This window comes from Musa acuminata, chromosome BXJ3-3 (genome assembly GCF_036884655.1).
Source record: "Musa acuminata AAA Group cultivar baxijiao chromosome BXJ3-3, Cavendish_Baxijiao_AAA, whole genome shotgun sequence".
In the NCBI taxonomy this organism is placed as follows: Eukaryota; Viridiplantae; Streptophyta; class Magnoliopsida; order Zingiberales; family Musaceae; genus Musa; species Musa acuminata.
This window is the reverse complement of record NC_088351.1, coordinates 5,271,321-5,291,361: the sequence shown is the minus strand read 5'-3', so window position 1 is coordinate 5,291,361 and position 20,041 is coordinate 5,271,321. Positions and strand designations below refer to the sequence as shown.

At 34.9% G+C, this 20,041-nt stretch overlaps 1 protein-coding gene across 1 annotated transcript; it reads left to right on the top strand.

Annotated features, from left to right (window-relative positions):
- Positions 1-164: 164 nt before the first annotated feature.
- LOC103977585 (cleavage and polyadenylation specificity factor subunit 3-II) lies at positions 165-20,019 on the top strand. Its single transcript, XM_009393144.3, has 13 exons — positions 165-249; positions 340-517; positions 1,745-1,817; positions 4,083-4,200; positions 5,466-5,539; positions 6,942-7,078; positions 8,375-8,438; positions 9,335-9,400; positions 10,781-10,850; positions 11,366-11,470; positions 15,814-15,955; positions 16,824-16,920; positions 18,716-20,019. The coding sequence occupies exons 1-13, from the start codon at positions 225-227 to the stop codon at positions 19,556-19,558; spliced, it is 1,992 nt and encodes a 663-aa protein (XP_009391419.2). The 5' UTR covers positions 165-224; the 3' UTR covers positions 19,559-20,019.
- The last annotated feature ends 22 nt before the right edge of the window (positions 20,020-20,041 follow it).

Here is a 20,041-nt window from a genome sequence, read left to right as displayed (position 1 = left end):
CTGCCAAGACGTCTACCAACGACCTGTAGCGGAAGAAACCTCGTTAGGGTCCCACGTTTCTTGTTCAATGATCTTATGGGTGCATGAGAGAGTAGAGAGGACGAGGGTTGCTTTCTCTCATTCGATTTCCACGCGGCCTACAATAGCCGGACCAATTTAAAACCCTCGATGACCAAACCCCTGATCTTCTAGGGTTTACCACGGGAGGACGAGTCACGTCATCCATGGGGATCGAATGCCTCGTCTTAGGTAATAATTGTAACCCTGGGCTCCTTCGATCGGTATTTCTCTTTTTCCTCTTCTTTTCTTTGGTTCAATGTGGATCGGGTTGCTTCATAGGGGCGGGGCAGGAGGTGGGGAAGAGCTGCGTCGTGGTCTCTATGGGTGGTAAGAGGATCATGTTCGACTGTGGCATGCACATGGGATACCTGGATAGCCGCAGGTTCCCTGATTTCTCTCTCATCTCCAAGACCGGCGATTTCGACTCCGCTCTCACCTGCGTGGTCATCACCCACTTGTAAGTGTTCTTTAGCTTCGCGTTTGTGCATTTTTTCCGTTTCATCTTTGAGTAAAAAGGTCAAGAGTTGTGATGTTAGTACAAGAACAAACTGATGGTAGGATATCTACAGCATCTCTGTCGATAAATTCAATTTCGGGTTTTGTTTTCCGTTATTATCAGCAAAAATAAGTTCTTTATGTTGAAAGGTAGTAATTGGCACAGAAATAAGATTAGCACCTGTAACGCCATTTATTCTTTTTAAGTCGTCGCTACTATATATCATGTTTCACCTAGGAAAATGCAGTTCCTTATTTCAAATCGTTTTGGAATGTTACGTATGGATCATTGTTTTCATTTTTATTACAAATCACCTGTTTGAACAATGTGTTTGAAATATGATTCCTTCAATTTCTCCATTTCGTTCCTATCTTTTGGTTGACCTTGTTCTTTAATGAATATTGCTTGAAATTATACTTTATAGCATTTGATCACTTTTTAAATTTTTATTCTTGGATTTTTGTGTATTACCCATCAAGAGACTTGAAATCCTACACCGAAAAGTTGTTGCTGGAGACTTATTCAACATCTCAGTTTCATCGTATATATGTTAGTGTACTATAAATTTTATTCATAAAATGAACTTATGGCGCAACCATTTTGAAGAAGCATAACTTTCCAAATTGTGTAAATTATCTACTTTTTTAGCAGAAACATTCATGTGCCATTAAGGAAACCTAGCTTTATTATCTTGTTTGTCCTGGCATCATGATCATTTAGGTCATTATTGGCTCAAAATTTTATGGCATTGGTAACAGAAGCATAGGCTTTAATGACTTTACTTTTTAGTTGTACCATTGAACTGTGGAAAATGAAATATCGTTCATCCTCATGAAGCCTAATTGCTGGATGTAAACAACATATAAGCTTTGTGTGACACTATTTAGTAGAAGCATTATTTGTTTCAAGGCACTGGACATATTTCATGTAAAGAAGCTACAGCCAAGGCATGGAAGTAGGTACTTTGACTAAAGGTACTTTCTGACAACCTGTGTTAGAAGAGAAGATAAAAAAGGTTGTAGATTCCAACTCTTATGATCTGTCATTTTAATCTTGTCTGCAAGTGCTTAAACATATATGGTATTTTGCTTCTTATTAGGCTGACTTGGGTTTATAATTAGTTGTGCTTTGATCTCCACTTTCTTACAATATGTAATAATGAGATTAATATATTTTTTACCATGCCAGTCATCTGGATCATGTTGGTGCTCTTCCATATTTCACAGAAGTTTGTGGCTACCATGGGCCCATTTACATGACAGTAAGTATGCAAGAACTTTAACTTCTACAAAATTGCTTGTCAGTTGGTTATGCTAGTGATGTTAAACGCTCTGACAATGGATACTTTCATTTTTAGCATGGTACCCTATCCTGTATTTCACATATAGATCCTTCTTTCCTAGAAGATACATGTACAACAGTAATAACAATTATAGTAATGGAAAGCAATGTTTCAAATCTCGACCATACCAATCGGTACGAATTGGTATTTACTAGGTCTGATCAGTACCAAGATTGAAATATAAATTGATACCAGAACAAATACCATTAATTTTATTTTTTTATTATTTTTGCCATGATACTAGGTAATACAGGTTGGTACTTGGTATACTGCTTGGTGTATTCATACCATACCCATCTATTAGGTTACTGACGTTGGTGGCAAGCTGAACCTTAATCCTTGATGGAAATAATCTAGAATGTACATGTAGAACAACAATCACAATTATAATTATGAATGTTGTTGTACTTTATGTTAAACTTTTATTGCCATTGAGTTTGTATTTCTGCAAGAACAGAGAAACAATACAACACATAGGGGAAAAGAACGAAGTGTTGGTATGTAGTTTTTATCTTGAGATTCAAAAATTTTGATATAAGCATCCAAAATTCTACAATTTGGATACTTATAATTTCTCATGGTTGACTAAAAAGAGTCGTGGCATCTTTGATAATCCTGAATGGTGCAATTGAGTTCCATTCACATTTCTTGAAAACAACTGGTAAAAACTGTAACAGATGGTAAGAGTTATGAAATGAATTACTGAAAAATGCTTGTCATCAGATGTCTCAAACACAAGATGATGTCCCTAACTATGTTATTTCTTGATGTCCTGCATGCTCACCTATAGAGAACACAATCAAACTATAGTCTAGGTCACCACGAGCAAATAAGGTGTTTATCCAAATATATTAAAATGGCCATTCATAGTATAATATTTTAAAAGAAAAGGAACGCTTGCTATTTTTCATGTTATGAATTAAGGGAAAGTTTTGGCATAGTGGTAAAGTAGCTCCAATGTGATCGAAGGATCATGGCTTTATTTTATGATAATAGTCTCTTTACAGGTGAGGCTAAGGTTGTGTGTGCTTGATCATCCTTGGATGTTGTTGTAGTGAGATCATAGTATAGTGGGTTCCTCTTTATGGAATAAGGGTTGTGGGTGCAAAATTGAAAATTTCAATTTTGAAAGTGACTATATATAAGTTTATTTAGTGACATTAGAACCATGGTTCATTTTACCGGTTTATACCAGCGTACCAACTAGCTATCGATATTGTATGTATCGAATTGTACCAAGCATACCGACGCATGATACATGGGGCCATACTGACGTACCGTCTATACCAGTCACTTGTTGGATCGGTACATACCGCACGTACCGAGCGATACGTTGTGGTATGACGAACCTTGATTAGAACTAATTGGTGCTAACATATCATATGTGAAAAATGGCAATTGGGTAATTTTTCAACTAATATTTAGAATTCAAATAAATTGTGATTAGGAATATAGGCATTAATATTTGGGAGGTAGATATTGGTCTATTTATGGGAAGTATTTGTAGACAAGGAAATGTTTTGGTATTCAGCTGTAAGAGGAGAATTCTGCAAGTTGCAATCTCCCAATCTAATCGCATTGAAAGGAATGGTATGATTTATGTAGAAATAAAATATGATAGGTGTATGTTTCTCCAGCCATTATGTTACATATTATGTGCCATCTGCCACAACACTTTTGCCCTGTCACTCCATGCTATTATTGGCATGTGTCTATGTATGTGTTGTGGCATTATGTTTGGCTTAGCACACAGCATGTACCTTTGCTCCCTTCTGGTGACTAATCTGTATGATAAGACATATATGACGTGTGGTGCAGAAAATTTCATGGAGATAGACATGGACCTTTTTAAATTATATCAAGAAAGGTACCCCATCAGTATGTGTGTTATATATGAAAGTATTTTGTGTTTAGGAGTGATACTCAATTCAATTTAATTTGTGATATCTGAACCATTGTCAGAATTTGCACTTGTAAGTTGTACTACAATTTGGGTTAGAGCATATGATTACATCATCTCAAATATGTTGGGTTATGAAAAGCTTGTACATAGTTTTTTTTTCAGTTAGTTTTTTTTGCAGTTACTTGTGGATAAGATAAGCTTTGAAATTCTGTTTATCACTATATATACTAATTTTGGTTAGCCTGCTGAAATCACAGTGATTCTGTCATTTGTTTGTACAGTATCCAACAAAAGCTTTGGCCCCATTGATGTTAGAAGATTATAGGAAGGTTATGGTAGATCGACGAGGAGAGGAGGAACAATTTACATATGATCACATTATGGATTGTATGAAGAAAGGTGTGCTTAGTTTTTTTTTATGCTGTGAGAACTCTAAAGACACATAGGTTTCATACGTGTATTTCATGCTTAGTGGTCTTGACATGACAGATTTTGTTATAGGGACTATCCTTATTCCACATAATTAAAAAATTTATGTTTTATTTTTGAAGTAGTAATGGATTTTTCAAAACGGTGACTTGCTTCAGCTGTTGTTTCCAATTGCTGTTGACTTTATGATGACATTTAAATTTTGCCTAGTTGTTATTCATTCCTTTTTATATCAAACTATTTTGTACGAAATTCAAGCTCAATATGGCTGTAGTTAGTAAAGGGTTCTTTTTTTCGCTAGATAATTTTGTGATAACTAAATTGTTACTATTTCTCCTTTATCATTGCCTTTGCACATTTATTGTTAAAACTTTTCCCCTTCTAGTTCCAGACTTGGAAAGAGGAAAAAGGTTGCATTGAACAAAGGAAAACGTTTCCTCTTCTGGTTCATTACCTTTTGCTGCTCCCATCGCTAACTAGTGCTTTGGCACCACCACTCTTTGCAAGATACCACCTTACACAAAAGCTTAATTGATGTGCAGTGCAGTTCACTATGCAAACCATATATGCGGCTGTATAAATGATCACATAAGGTGCTTTTAAAATCTTTTTATGCTTTGTCTATTTGAATGTTGCACAATTAGGAAACAATTTTGAAAAAGTTAAGTTTGCTTAGATGATGATGTTGAGAGGAATACATAACAAAGTTTATTAGAAGCAATTAAAGGAGATAAATAGATCTTAGCAAGGATTTAAATGTTGGCCTAATGTACTGGTGGTCTCCTAACTTCGCCTGATATATTGAATAAAATAAAAAAAAATGAAAATGGATAGATATATACCTTTATTTAGCTTACGTTTCGATATCAGTACCTAGTGGGACCAGTAAATATTGGTGGTTATGTACCTTTCCAACCTATGTTGATGACCATCTTAGTTTGATTAGTATTACCCTTATAAGCGCTCAGTAATTGGAAAGATCTTTATAGCTAATCCTAATAGATGGGGGCTAAAACTTATTTTTGTTGTAGTAGTAGCACTCTCCTATGTTGTTTTCTGGTTGATGAGTTTCTGCTGTTTTTTTTTACTTCTCCCACCTCTTGTGGTTTTAAGGTAGCACTAAATCAGAATATTTTATTGCTATTGACTAAATTTTTCCTGTTGATCTTCTCAAAAATACATGCATAGTGCTACTTCTATGCTTATTAAGAGATTGCATGAATTTTTCCATGCAGTTACGCCATTGGACTTGAAACAAACAGTTCAAGTTGACAAGGATCTTGAGATTCGTGCCTACTATGCAGGACATGTAATTTGTTCTTTAGCTCTTCATAGTTCATATAATGTGTTTCACATTACAGATGGCAGCGATTAAAGTGTGCTTATTCTAGTCTTTTTTAATATTTCATTTTCCCTAAACCATGCATTGACAAGAGCCATGTATACTGGGTGTTCCCATTTTAGTTGGAAAATATTCTATCTAGGACTGCTTCAAGAACATATATATATTTTTAAATGTTGTATTCTAAATTATAATAAACATCAAAATAAGATTCCTGAAACATTTATCTGTTAATTGTATTGGTTTCTTAAGTTAAAAATATAAAGGGATACAGGAAAATACTTTTTCATTTTACTTTTTGCATTGTAACATCAATCAAAACTCTATTCCTTCTCCCCAGACACAAGCATACACACAAACAGGAAAAGAATTTGTTGAGCTAGCAATTTTGGAATAGAAATGTAACCCAACCTGGCAGGAATCTGTTTCTATTTTAGTAAACATGGGCACACATATAACATGAATTTCTTGTTGTAAATATCTTTTAGAACTTATTTTATTTGAATATGTCTTCTATATACTAACTTAGAAAAGATATGAGAACTTTTCACCAATTCCCAGGCTTTGATTGTTCTCATTTCTATAGTTTTGCTTCTGACCTTTTCATTTGGCACAACAAAACATTTTCAAATGGCAAAAACCTGGATGCTTGCAGGGTTTTTATCAGCTTCAAATAGCAAGTATCTTGTTGATTTTTTTAATGATTTATATACTGATTGTCTATTTCTGTTGAATTTTTAAGATCTTGTTCAATGCACGTGGAGCATATAAGAGAATGATTTTCCAACTTGACAAAGAACAATTTTTAGTACTTGAAAATTGAAACATAATTGATGGTTGATCAATATCTCAAGGAAGGTTCAAAGTCTCGGTTACTGGACCTGTACTAGCCTTTGGCTAGATCAGTACGAGTTCAGTTCGTCCCAATGTAACAGTCCTTTCCTGAACTGGTATGGGTCTGGTTCAAACCAATATATGGACACTGTTTGGAATACTTTGGATTCATTTGAATTTCAGCTTTACATACTATTGTGACATTTCCTTTGTACAAAAAAATGAAAGTGAAATTATCTAACATTTTAGCTACTTTTACATGGGATTTTAGTGTCTTCTATGAGCTGCTCCCTTTTTGTTTCTTTTTCTTCTTCAGCATATTGCTAATGCTACATGTCCTTGAACTATACTGTTTGTCTTAGATATGCTTCTTTGTTTCTTCATTCCTTGTCCATGTGATAAAAATCAAAATTATCTCTTCTTCTTTAGTTGCTTGAATGCTTGCATACTTGCCTTTTTGTTCTTCTATAAATTTCTTCTGTCACTGTATTGTATATTGCCTATAATCCTTTTGTATTCTATGTATACATGTAAGGTCCTTGGAGCTGCAATGATTTATGCAAAGGTTGGAGAGAACACTATTGTCTATACTGGGGATTATAATATGACACCTGATCGACATCTTGGGGCAGCTCATATTGATCGCTTACAATTGGACCTTCTTGTAACTGAGTATGGAGCATATACGTGTATTTCTTCTTTCATCATTTTCCTTTGTATAAGTGCAACATCATCTGTTAACAAGTAACTTTTGGATGCAAGGCCAGGGTACAATGTTGTCCATGCTATCCATCCCAATCCATTTTCTATCATATATGATTATGTGAATGTGTATCCTTCATATATCTGTCTCAAAATCCATTTTTGTTATTGAAACTTCCCTAGTGCAAGATGGATATGGCTCGGGTTCCATCTGGATTGCAAGTGTGTTATGTGTGGCAAGTAGGAATTAGAGGATGAAAACAAGAAGACTAGAGTTAATTAATGATCTGAGTTGCATACAAACACTGTGCAAGTAATCGAGGATTAATGTTTACATACAAGAGAAAATTACATTAGTTGGCAAGGAGAGAAGGGAATAATTAAATCGCAAATGGATTCTCTGGGAAAGAAAATAAAAACTTGTGGTGAGTCTGGTGAGTGGTGAGAATGTTCACGATGACTAAAATCACCAATAGCACAATGAAACTAATATTGTTTTGTTATTCTCTTAGCAACTGAATCCATGAGTGCTTAAATCTAGGAATAGTCTACTCCTTGGAGCAGCAGTTATATTCATTTTGCAGTATCTTATGCAAGCTTATCCCAAGTGCCTTAAGTTTACTGACTAATGCTTTCACCCTATCATATGGTATATTGCTTAAAGAACTCATGGAGAAGATGCGTAGAATGTTTTGGAATATGGTATTATGATTTAGGCTTTAGTCAACATACCAACTCAATTTTGGCTAGCCAAACCTGAATACATTGGGTTAGCTTAAGGATTTAATCTTTGTAGAAGTTATACACGGTGATTATTGGAAAAGTCAAGTAATATACCAAATAATGTAGAGTGGAAATCAATTGGTTGGTGGTCGACTTGTCTTATTGGCCACATAATATGAACTTACAGATAGAAAATAATTATCAAGCTTCTCCAAGCAGGAACAAGATGAATAGAGAATCAAGTCTTTGGGTGACTTCACTTGTGTTGCATGAGTCAGAAAACCAATCTGAAGTTCATGGTTGTTTGAACTTTGAAGTTGCTTACCTAGTAAAAACAAGGCAAGACAGAAAATTTGTTTAGTTATACTGTTGTTGGCTTCATTCATAATAATCCTTTTAATATTATTTATATGATGTATTTTATGGTCCTCACCTGCACTGTATAAGTCATGGCATAATGTCTTTTTTTGTAATTTTTCAGAAGTTTTTTCTTTTATTTTTGTTTTCTAATTATATTTTTTCATTGGTTTATCTCATTTACAGATCCACATATGCAACAACCATACGTGACTCAAAGTATGCACGGGAAAGGGAGTTCTTAAGGGCGGTATGTCTTGGCTTTCTGCATGCACATAAGGGAGATTTTATTGGTATTCATATTTTGTAGAATAATGTCAAAATTGTTTTAGTTCCTTGGTTCTTACCATAAATCATTATGGTCAACTGACCTAATAGCCGATTAATCTATCATATACTGTTAATTGATACAACCATCGAAGCAAGAGATAGGAACAGTATATATACATTGTTAACCCAAATTGCTGCTAAGTCAGAATGACAATGATGAGGATCTGAGAGAATAACTGTTGTTTATTTGTTCCATTCTTCTTCTTTTGCTCTTTTCCTTTCATTCTGCTACTTATTCACTAATTAGGCAGGAAGAGTCCCTCATAGATAACTGTCCACTTTTATATTGTTTTAAATCACTTTTGAAATTGGTCTATTTGTAATTCTGGCTTACTGCTTGAGAATATATGCCAAGATCTTTTTCTGTTGCATGGCTGACCTTCAGCTGTTTTCCCTGTGAACTCTTCGAAATTTCTTACTTGATATCATGAATAAAAGCACTTTCTTTTTAGAAAAAAATCACTATTCTAAAGTTCATTTACATTGCACTAATTCTAGAGATGGATTATTGCATTTGATTAATTTTTTTGAAGTTGTTGACAAATATTAGATGCAAAGAGTTAGAAAAAAATATCTTCTGTCGTATGAGTTGGATATCAAGGAGGAGCAGTCAATAAAATAATAGATTAAAATGTAACATATTACTAGATATGACCATCCCATGTAGCATCTTAGTGCATCAAGAACCAGAAGTTATGATGACACTAGTTTGACCATCTAGAGTTCTGGTTTTCTTTAATGTGATTGATGTTGTTGCTTCTTTTTCCATTTTTAGCACATAATCTTGGCTGCTAATACTTCTATCCTGCTTATTAGGTCCACAAATGTGTTGCTGGAGGTGGTAAAGTTCTGATCCCAACATTTGCCTTGGGGAGAGCACAGGTATTGGTGAATACAAATGTTTGTTTGTTTAATCTTTCTTCCTACTTTTAAACAAGACTTTTGCCATGTTTATTCTTTTTTAATGTTTTTGAAACTTATTGTTCCTCTAGAATATGGAATAAATCATATGTCCTTAAAGTCTCACTGTTACTTTTGTTTCCTTTTCAAAACTTGTCCTAATGCTTGTCCGGTTTTTCTCCAAAAGACCAATTCTACTTTAAAATTTCATATAATCTTGGCTATTTTAAGCATATAAATCTTGAACTGCCAACTATTATTTATAATTTTGTATTATCTTGACTTTTTGAAGCTTAAATTTCTTGAGACAGCTTTGGACCTCTCATACTTTAGATTTAAAATTAGTAGTAATATTATCGTAGGAAGCATTTAGTCTTTATTCTCATTATTTGATGAGCATCCCAAGATCAGGTGATTTTGACTTGAAAGGAAGCTGCCTAGATCCTTTGTTGGTAACAAAAAACTCAGACAGATACTCAAAAATTCACAAATTGGATATGATGATATGGTATCAAGCATTTTCTGGTCCTACAGACGATAATTAGCGGAATCCTGAGTTAAATAAATCTTTAAGTCAAAGTTTTTTATTGTTATTAATTCTTTTTTACAAGACCCAAAACCACACCTATGTTTTATGAAGTTAAAAGAGTTTTTAGAAAATGGGTTCTCATTGTCATTAGTGAAATGTCTTCCTAATTTTCATAAAAGATCATTTTAATATGTGGACATTATGCGGGACTATGGAGACTGCAGGAGAAGATGCACATATGACATATGCAGAGTACATTCACCATGATTATGGAAGCTTCTTGACAGAACATTAAAAACTTGACAATCATGGATGAGATAGAAAAATATGCTGCATAGTGCCTACTTTTTTGACCATATCATTTGTTTGAGAAAAATGATTTCTCTAAACATTTGACGTGCATTTCCCTGTACTCTTGCTTGTGTTTATTCAATACTTGCTTAATCACCTCCTAATATATGACTTAGGCTTAAAAGTCCTGAGGCTGCCACCTCTTTGCTGGTCTGGTCTCCAGCATGTACCATGAGCAAGGAACTGTCAGGATAATTTTATGCAAGTTCATTTACAAGAGGCATGCTGATAATAGCTAACATGCTGGATGTCATGAAGTAGTTCTGACGACCATGCTTTGCCCAACGACACCTGATGGTGAATGACTGACATGGAATGGATGTAGTGCAATTATGCATATCCGATGGCTTAGATCTGGTGCAGTATTGCACACCCGACATTGCTTGGATATAACACAATGATGCACACTCTAGTCAACACATGCATAACATGTAAATCCTAGTCCATGCGAAAAATTGTTGTTGACAAGTTCTGTGTGCTAGGAACTCTGCATTTTGTTGGATGATTACTGGGAACGTATGAACTTAAAGGTTCCTATCTACTTCTCTGCTGGTATGTTTATGTTAGTTGTTTTATTTAGTTATTTTATTCTTTCAGTTGCAATTTTATAGTGAAGATTATCTATGTCTTCTTTCATGCTTGATATGTTTGAAAGCAGTTCCTGTACTCTCTATTCGATGATCATACGGAGTTAGTCTTAGTTTGAGCAAATGTATATAGCAAATGTTTGAAGCAAGAGTGAGTCAACTAAAAGGATTGCATGTATATATCATTTTTTTTGGCTTTGATGCAGCTGTTATTTTTAAGTTAAACATCATAAGAACTATCAATGACAGCTGTTCATGTCATTCAATGAACTATTGTTTAGGTGTCCAATATCCATGCATGCCATAACTTAAGCATGAAAGAAAGGCTATCACAAGATGCTAGATTCTCAATACTGGATTAGTTCAATTGTTGTCAAATACAATTTTTATTTTTAATTTTCATGTTGTAAGCAACATACATTTGAGCTTTTATTCAACCATCCAATGCTTCTGACTACTGTTTCTCTCAATACTTGCTAGGCTTGACAATACAAGCAAATATGTATTATAAGATGCTCATTGGATGGACCAGCCAAAAGATCAAAGATACTTCATCAGTACGCAATACATTTGACTTCAAACATGGTACCTGCTCAAGTAGCTAAATTGTAATTTATTATTGATCCTTACAAAGTGCTCCATGAGAATGTCTGAAATAACTGGACATGATAACAGTCATTGACAATATTAATTGTTTTAAATGTATTTTTAAATTTACTCAGTTAGGTTGCTTATCATTAGCAGATAAGTTTTACACTCATATATGCTAATCTACAAGGGCAGTTATCCATTACTTGTAATTTATTATATTGTACACGCAACAAGCTTTCTAGAGGCTTCACCAGAACATAAAACTTGATGGTTATCAAATAATACGTTCTTTCCTAAATGCAATTTCCCAAAGCAAAATTGTTTTTTCCCCTTAAATGCATCTTAAGTCTCCTTTTCTCTATCTTCCCCTTCTCTCTTCTACTTCTCTTCTTCCTCTTCTCTTTTTTGCTTTCTTCTTGCATATACATTATCTTGGATTGGACATCCGTTACCTAGATTAGTCAATCCTTACCAATTTAAGTGGTGCAACAACAAGGTATAATGTCTGAACTATTTAAGGTCTACCACGTGAATCTTTTTCTGTTATGCAGCTCTTATAAGGCAATATCTCAGGTTACATGAAGATTCATGAACATTGAATTAGTTTTTCATTGTTTTTGATAAAGTTATCTTAAATCTCCCTCTATCTCTGCTCGTATGACTAATCATAATTGACTCACTTCATCTAATAACATTTAAAAGTTTCCTTTGAACATGCTCATTCCATGTTAGAGAAATTTTCCTTATCTTATAGTTTATCAAGGCGACACCTAATTGTTTAGAAATGAAAACATTTCTTATTCTATCTTTTCAGTAATCCTGTATATCCACCTTGACATTTTCCTGCCCAACACTCTCGTCTACAAAATATTACAGGCCTAACAGATAGTTTACTTTTAGTCTAAGAGGCACCCACTGGCGGTATAAAGCTTCCAAGATTTTCTTTGCTTTAATCACCCAACTTTTACTCTATCAATAATCTCTGTCACTCTCTCCTTCCTATGGAATAAAACCTAAATCTTTCACATATGAAAATTTTTTGTCCATCCATTTCAATACACATTAGTTTTTTTTAGGTATCACTAAAATTGCATTTCATATATTTGATCTGAGATCTACTTAACCTAAGATTTTAGTTTCTAAGATTGTCGATAGCTCAAGTTCACAATCAATCCCATTGATCCCATCTCATTTATCATCAATCAAAACAATATTATCACTAAATAACATTAACCAGGGGGTCTATCTTGTGTATGAATAGTAAGTTTGTGAATTGCCAGTATGATAAAATTTGGTGTTGACTGGCAGGGGCCAAATATAATCATCCACCTTTTTCATCAGACATGGGATCGACATTAACGATGTTGAACAATTTTAAACAAACAGCAGGTGCTGCTACAGACTTGAACTAGATACTTCAATACACCTCTTTGAGGTGTTCTAACAGCAAAATTCTGAAGTACAGAGTTTTACGCAATTTGGTGTTGTCTATTGCCAATCACATCTATTGGTGATCCTAATTTAGGTAGCTGATTTTTAAAATTATGATTAGAATTTTTAGAATCTAATTAGAATGATAGATATTATAGGAAGCTCGATCTAATCTCAAGCACATATAATAGAAGTGTATTTCTAGATTTCTCCATGGGAAGCATCTGAAAGGGGTGGTCTGGTCTGGTTTAATTCTTGAAAATATAAAAAGGTACTTTGGGTTTTTCATGCAAGTTGCATATGCAACTTGGAAACCACCTGGTGTAGCAGGCTCATCGTTTGTCACTTGCCACCCTCGACCATCAGATGGGTAGTTCTCCTCCTTTCCTTCTCCTTCTTTGCCTCCTTTCCTTCTCAGCCTCTACCTCATTTTCATTAATTTTTGTTATATATTTTTGTATTTCAATATATGAAAGTTTAGATTGGAGTCTTATATATTAGAAAATAGAATTAGGCAGATTTGAGTAAACTTGCCTCCTTGTCATAGTTTGGAAATAAGATAAAACTTGATTCGATGACTATGCTAGGTCTCTAATTGGTTTCCTTTTAGAGTAGTTAGTGTCCTAATCGTTGTTCATATCCCGATCTTTTGCTTCTATTAAGAGAGAACACCAATTTCTTGTTTTCAATAATGGAGGTTAGTGTACTTTGAATTCAATAATGGAGGTTCCTTGTTTTCTCGTGCCCACCAACCGTCTCAATCGATCGTTATCCTTTTCTTTTCTCAGTTCCAATCTTCTCTATTTCCTTTGTCTTCCTATATTGGCTGATTATATAGCAGTCCTGCTGGAAATGACCAAAAAGCTGTCAATCTTGCTATTCTGATCATTATACCAGCTTCTAACTCCACTTCTTTTGTGCTGAAAATTAAATAAGCAATTCCAAGCGTCCACGAGTTGGGTACCTGCTGTTCTTAGCTGCATCACCCTTTTAAAGCATTGCTGAAGACCGACCGGCCCTTGAAGTTTCGATGTAAAGCAGCCTTACTCTTTACTATGATCCTTTTAGATCCATTAGCCTCTGTGCATGTCTTTAACATGACCTTGGCAATATAAACTGACAGCATAGGATCTCATACTTCAGGATCAAAGATAGTCGATTTGACAACTTGAATATAATACTAATGAATTGTTGACAATTTGAGGTAAGAATGAAATGTATCAATTACAATTTGAGATCAAAGATGAAATTTATTAATCACATCTTAAACCAAATGACATGATGTGCAACCACAATTGCTAGATTGCTTGAAGAGTTGGTTCTCCTCTGTGCTGCATGTTGTGTGCCATACTATCATGGACTTAGTTGGCTTTGCCTAAGTTGTACGACACGTTTGTGTGTTCGTTTGCAAATGATTAGCCTCCCCGAAACCTCTTATGGTCCCTTAAGGACCTGCCAAAGAGAAGACAAGTTTAAAGAAGCATTTAACTCGGGATCCAACAAGTAGCCATTTCAGGAAACACTTGATAGACAATATAAATTACAAATATAGATTTTGCAAGCTTTGAACTGTCGCGTGACAAAGGGTCCAAGATTGTCCGTTGTGGTCAAAAGTCCCCACAAGCGCCCACATAATACTATTGTGGAACAAGACCGTGAACTAGCTCTAGACACTATCCCAAATGCTCATCCAGATCCAACCATGCACCACCCGGGTAGTTTCTGGATGCTGTGCTAGCTGACACTTCGCACCACCTTGCGGAGCTAGAAAATCTCCAAAATGACTGCCTGGATGCCTATTTCTAGTCAATTTTACCTTTGCACGATGATTGTACATAACCTGCGCTTACAAGTCTAAAACGACCACAAAAGCTAATCAAAATGGGACTGTCAAGCCTAATACAAGCCCTTTACATATTGTGCAAAGCATGAACAAAATCGAAAGACAAGGACATACATAATCATTATATCGAACATCCTGTTTATAGATTTATCCATAACAACATATCATGCATAATGAGTTGATTTATCCCTTTTATGTGTTGAGTCACATGCCAATTGGTACTCATGAAACATGAATACCACATAGATAGGCATGAAGTGTTTGGACTCCTTTTGACATGGGAAGTAAATTAAAATTTGTTTAGCTTGGTGCCTATTGTGTCAAAACTTTGTGTATAGACAAACATTGTTCTGTACATTTTGTAAACATGAGTATAATAATTCAAAACATGAAGTTCGTTGATTTTGGAAACCATAATCCAATTAGTTGAAATCAGAATACTTAGGCTTTGCCAGCTGCAGCTGAAGTTAACTGACTTATGCTCGCAGCTTATTTTTGGAGGCAAGTCATTCTCGCCAAAGAGAATTGTTGTTTAACCATGACAAATACCATTTCGCCGAAGGTCCTCCTAGGCAGTTGTGTAAGACCAAACAGAGGAGTGCACCTCATCGCATGAGTATACAACTATTACATAAGCTGCTTAAAGCTGACTGCTTGCTAATGAAAAGGATTTGCAATTTACTGATTCGCATGCCATCTCCTAGAAACCTCTGGTGATATAGAATTATCGTAATGTAATATCTTTTGCTTTTGAGCATTTTGCTTTTAGATTGTTTTTGTATTTTGAGTTCCTGTGTGCATATCATATATGGAAATTCAGGTTATGAGTTAACATTTAGATAGGAGACATGGTATCTTACAAGTTATTTGCATAGGACACATAATAAAGACTAAACAATATTCAAGTAATTGACAAATGTGTTGCTTGTCAGCTCTCTTATTGATCTGGTATCATGTAAATAAGAATCATCAATTTGCATGTGAACTGACGTCCTTTTGAGTGATTACTTTTCTTATTTTCTTTCAGGTATTAACATTGTTCTTGTCGTTTGTGATCATACAGTGTGCCCTTTTGATCGGTCTCTTATAAATGCACCTGGACCATGTGTTCTTTTTGCAACGCCGGGGATGATTAGTGGTGGATTTTCCCTTGAGGTTTTCAAGCAATGGGCTCCATCTGAGCTAAACCTGGTTACACTTCCTGGGTACTATTATATCACAATAGTTCAACCGTACCTTTCATTCTAATTTTTTATCTTGGTAGACAAATTGCTTGTTCTAAATCTCCCTACAGTATAAATTTGTATTTACCAGAATCTTCTAATGAATTATTGCCTAAATCAGCTACTACGGTAATGGAAGCAGTAAATATTAAGAGTATCCAAGAACATTGAAGTCATGATTGTTCTTTTTTCCTTTTTCTATCTGTCAAAGAAAAACAGTGCTCATTCACACATTTTGCTTCCATCTTATCTCCACTAATACATGTCAAGAAAGATATTTTAGGGTATTCTAAGTCCTAATGTTTTTTCTGCCTGTTATTACTATAGTAAATCTATTCTTCCTCATTTGTAGTTGTACAATAGTAATGAACTCATGATTCAGTGGAGTCAAGTAAGTCTCTTGTAAAGGCTGGCTGGGCGAAATCATTGATAATGTGTTGGGTTAGTCGTTGAGATCTCAATGGAATCCCAGCAAAGGCAGTTCAAAATTTATGTCCTCAGTGTCATTTATGTTATAGATGTAAAGGAATTTCATAGTTTAAAGACCTTGGTTCATGTGGCAGAATATTGTCCTTGGTAACCATCTGAAAGGGTTCAGTTTCATTTTGGTATGCTTTAACTTTTATTTCTTTATGATCCACTGGGTGATTAAAATTGAATATGTGCTTGTGATTTTCGTCAATTAAATGTGGGCATACTAAAGCTCTAATAAAACAAAGTTAGCGGAGTTTGACTAGTTGCAGGTGCTGGTTGTGTATTGCATCTCAATTGCCAGTCATCCTCTAATTTTGAAGTAACACTAATTACATCTTTTTTATGCTTGTCAAATGAAAATTTCATCTCCTTGCAGATACTGTGTTGCTGGCACCATAGGGCATAAGCTGATGTCTGGCAAACCAACCAAGATTGATTTGGACAAAGATACCTACGTTGACGTCAGATGTCAGGTTTTGATGCAGTGTTGATACTTTTCAATTTTTGGTTCTTCTCATATTCTTGCTGTATCTGCCCACCATGCTTCTCACTATGATTATTGTTCAATAATAATGAAAAGATTTCTTTAGTAACTTTGTTTGTCATAAATTTAGCAGGCTATACAAATAAAGGTTTTAGAAGTTTTGTTCTTTGGAGTACTTACTATCCATGGTACATATTTTCAAGGAGATAAGCCTCAAAATCATATAGTGAAATTTGTAGTTTTCCAAAGTATTTAGTAAAGCATGTGTTTTCATGGTCAAAGAAACTGTGCTATGCCTTTTTTATATCTGCTTGACAAGCAAAGAAAATCATAACTTTAAGGTGCTGCAGGAAGCAAGCCTTTGCACATCCTAAAAGCCACAATTGTAAACAAACTTTGCACCATTTTTTCCTTCTGGATTTGTTGTTCTTATAACATGTTTCTTTACCCTACATGATCGTGATTTGGTTTTGTGCCCTCGTAATCTTGAAATGGGCTTTGGTCTCCTGTTGGTTCTCTTAGTGACCAGACTGCTCTTTAGCACATCGACAGGATATAGTGTTTGAATAACATCTTCATCTACACCTTACATGGGTGCCATTGCAGTTTTACTCGACCAACTGTACCGCCCTTAGTTTCCTAGTTTGCTCTTGACATCTTTTGCCTTTTGTTCACCGTCACCTTCTTCTTTGTACTCAGAACTGTCATAATTGTCCAGTATAGATCATCTAGGTTTGCACCTTGACAAATGTGTAAGGTACCAGTTTGGCAGAACAACTATTTTTTTCTTGGGATTTAGTGGGACTTGGGCAGGCTCTTTGTACATTGTTGTACTCACTCAACTTCCTTTTCTTTGGTCTAAAGTGCAAACATTTGAAAATTTTCAATGCGAACACTAGTACATGCACTAAGCCCTAATCAGGATGATATGTTTACTTGAACTTCCATCTTTGTGATATGGATTTTCTTGAACTAATCAAGTATTTAAATCAATGCAGATTTGTGTTTTTTGTTTTGTGGATTTGATTTATTCTCCTAAAAAAAAAAGTCTTTAGATTTCCCACAATTTGAACATCTTTCTGAAGTAACCTTGGAGTGCATCTCCCACAAGTCGGAGTATTATCTTTAAACTTTGAATTATTCATGTTATTGGTTGAACTCCAAAATCTTTTCACTGTGCTGTAAGCTTTTACCCTGTGTTCCCATCTTGAGCAAAGTCTTCTTATTCATAGGCTACCGTGTGTTAAGCATAAGGCAAGTCAGGCTGTGCACTTGTTTGGTACCAAGTCTTAATTTAAAATTAAATTTTAGTCCCAGTTGAGCTGCAGTTATTTTCTATAACTAGAAGATATAGTTTATGAAGACATTCATAGTAGAAATGGCCTTTTAATAAAACTATTGGAATTAGTTTGCATATGAATAATATAGCATCACACATAATATATTTTCTTTATTGCTTATGCATGCAGAATACTTAAGACTTATCTTGTCGAACTATTTTATCTTCCTTTCCTCGTTTATTTTATGCATTATATGTTGCTTATTCTTGTTGATGTTCTTCCTATTTGTTGATTTGTTTGCCCTATTGATACTTTGATACTTAGCTGGGATATTTGTGAGAAAAAAAAGTTTAGTTCACCTTAGGCACCTTTGTGAGAACCTTTTCTTTTTTTCAGCATAATATTCCGGTTGTTGTTCCTGATGCCTGATGCCTTTGGATTCTTATTGATTTTCTTTTCCTTTAAATCCTTTGATGATCTCATATTAATGTTCCTTTTATGCAGATCCATCAGCTGTCTTTTAGTCCTCACACTGATGCCAAAGGGATCATGGATCTCATCGAGTATCTGTCTCCAAAACATGTGATACTTGTGCATGGAGAAAGGCCTAAAATGGCCTTGCTAAAAGAAAGGATCCAATCTGAGCTGGGAATCCAGTGCTATTATCCGGCAAACAATGAGAAACTGCTGATTTCCACAACCCAAAATGTGAAAATTGACGTCACAAAGAAGTTCATCAGGAGCTGTTCCAGTGCTATGCTCAGTAATGTAAAAAACAGCTGTGTGTCCATTTCAGACTCTAGTTCCAAGGATAATGAAATAATAAAGTTGGCAAGAGAGGATACAACTGCAGAAGGCATCCTTCTTATGGAGAAAACCAAAACTGCAAAGCTCATCCATGAGAATGAGATTCTTTGTACCCTCGGAGTGAAAGAGCATCAAGTCAGGTTTGCTTTTTGCTGTCCTGTGGAAGTTACTAGGATGGAGCATTTATCAAATGAAGCAAATACTACACACTGTCATGAGAGTTCTATTACGAGGGTTGATGTGCCGAGATGTCTGGCAACAGAAGACAGGCTTGCCACAGCCAACAATACTCTCCTTCACATTTTGCTGTCAGAATTGGAAACCAGAACTGAATGCAAAGATATCCAAATTGCCTCTGATTCTCTGCAGTTGCATACCTTTCATGTCTGTGTTTGTTCAAATGAACATTGTTCCTACAGGAAAAAGGAGAATGGTGTAGGTGAATCAGTAGTATATTTCTGCTGTAGCTGGTCACCTTGTGATGACAGGTTAGCCAGAGAGCTTCTGCAAATAATGGGACAGTTAGCTTTATCATGCTAAGTGTTAATCTCAGTGAGAATGTTTTATACGTGATCCAACCCAAGAAATACTCGGTACACCAAGACAGCAGGAAAAGGCAACCATTTTCGACTCACCGAGCTAAGTTTGTGGTGTTCTAATCTAACCATCACAATGATTGTGGTGCAATCCTTCAAGGTTAAGATGCTTTTCTGTTGGGTTAGAACTCTTCAAGATTAGAAATGGTAAGCCTTCAAGGAGCAAATTTTGTCTCATGCAAATTATTTAACTTGAATATTTTTTTTTTCCCAAACTTAGCTATTAGTGCTCTTAACAAAGAAAAAAAAATCAGATTATACAAGTTAAATAATTTGCATGTTGTTGCTGTTTATTGTAATCCACATTTTCTTTTTTGTCTTTGTTTATCCTTTTTGTTATGTTTATTAATCACTAGTTTGTCTTTTCCTAGTATTTGATGAATTATAAGAGCGATAATTTGAATATTTCTTGAGTAGCAATTTTGAA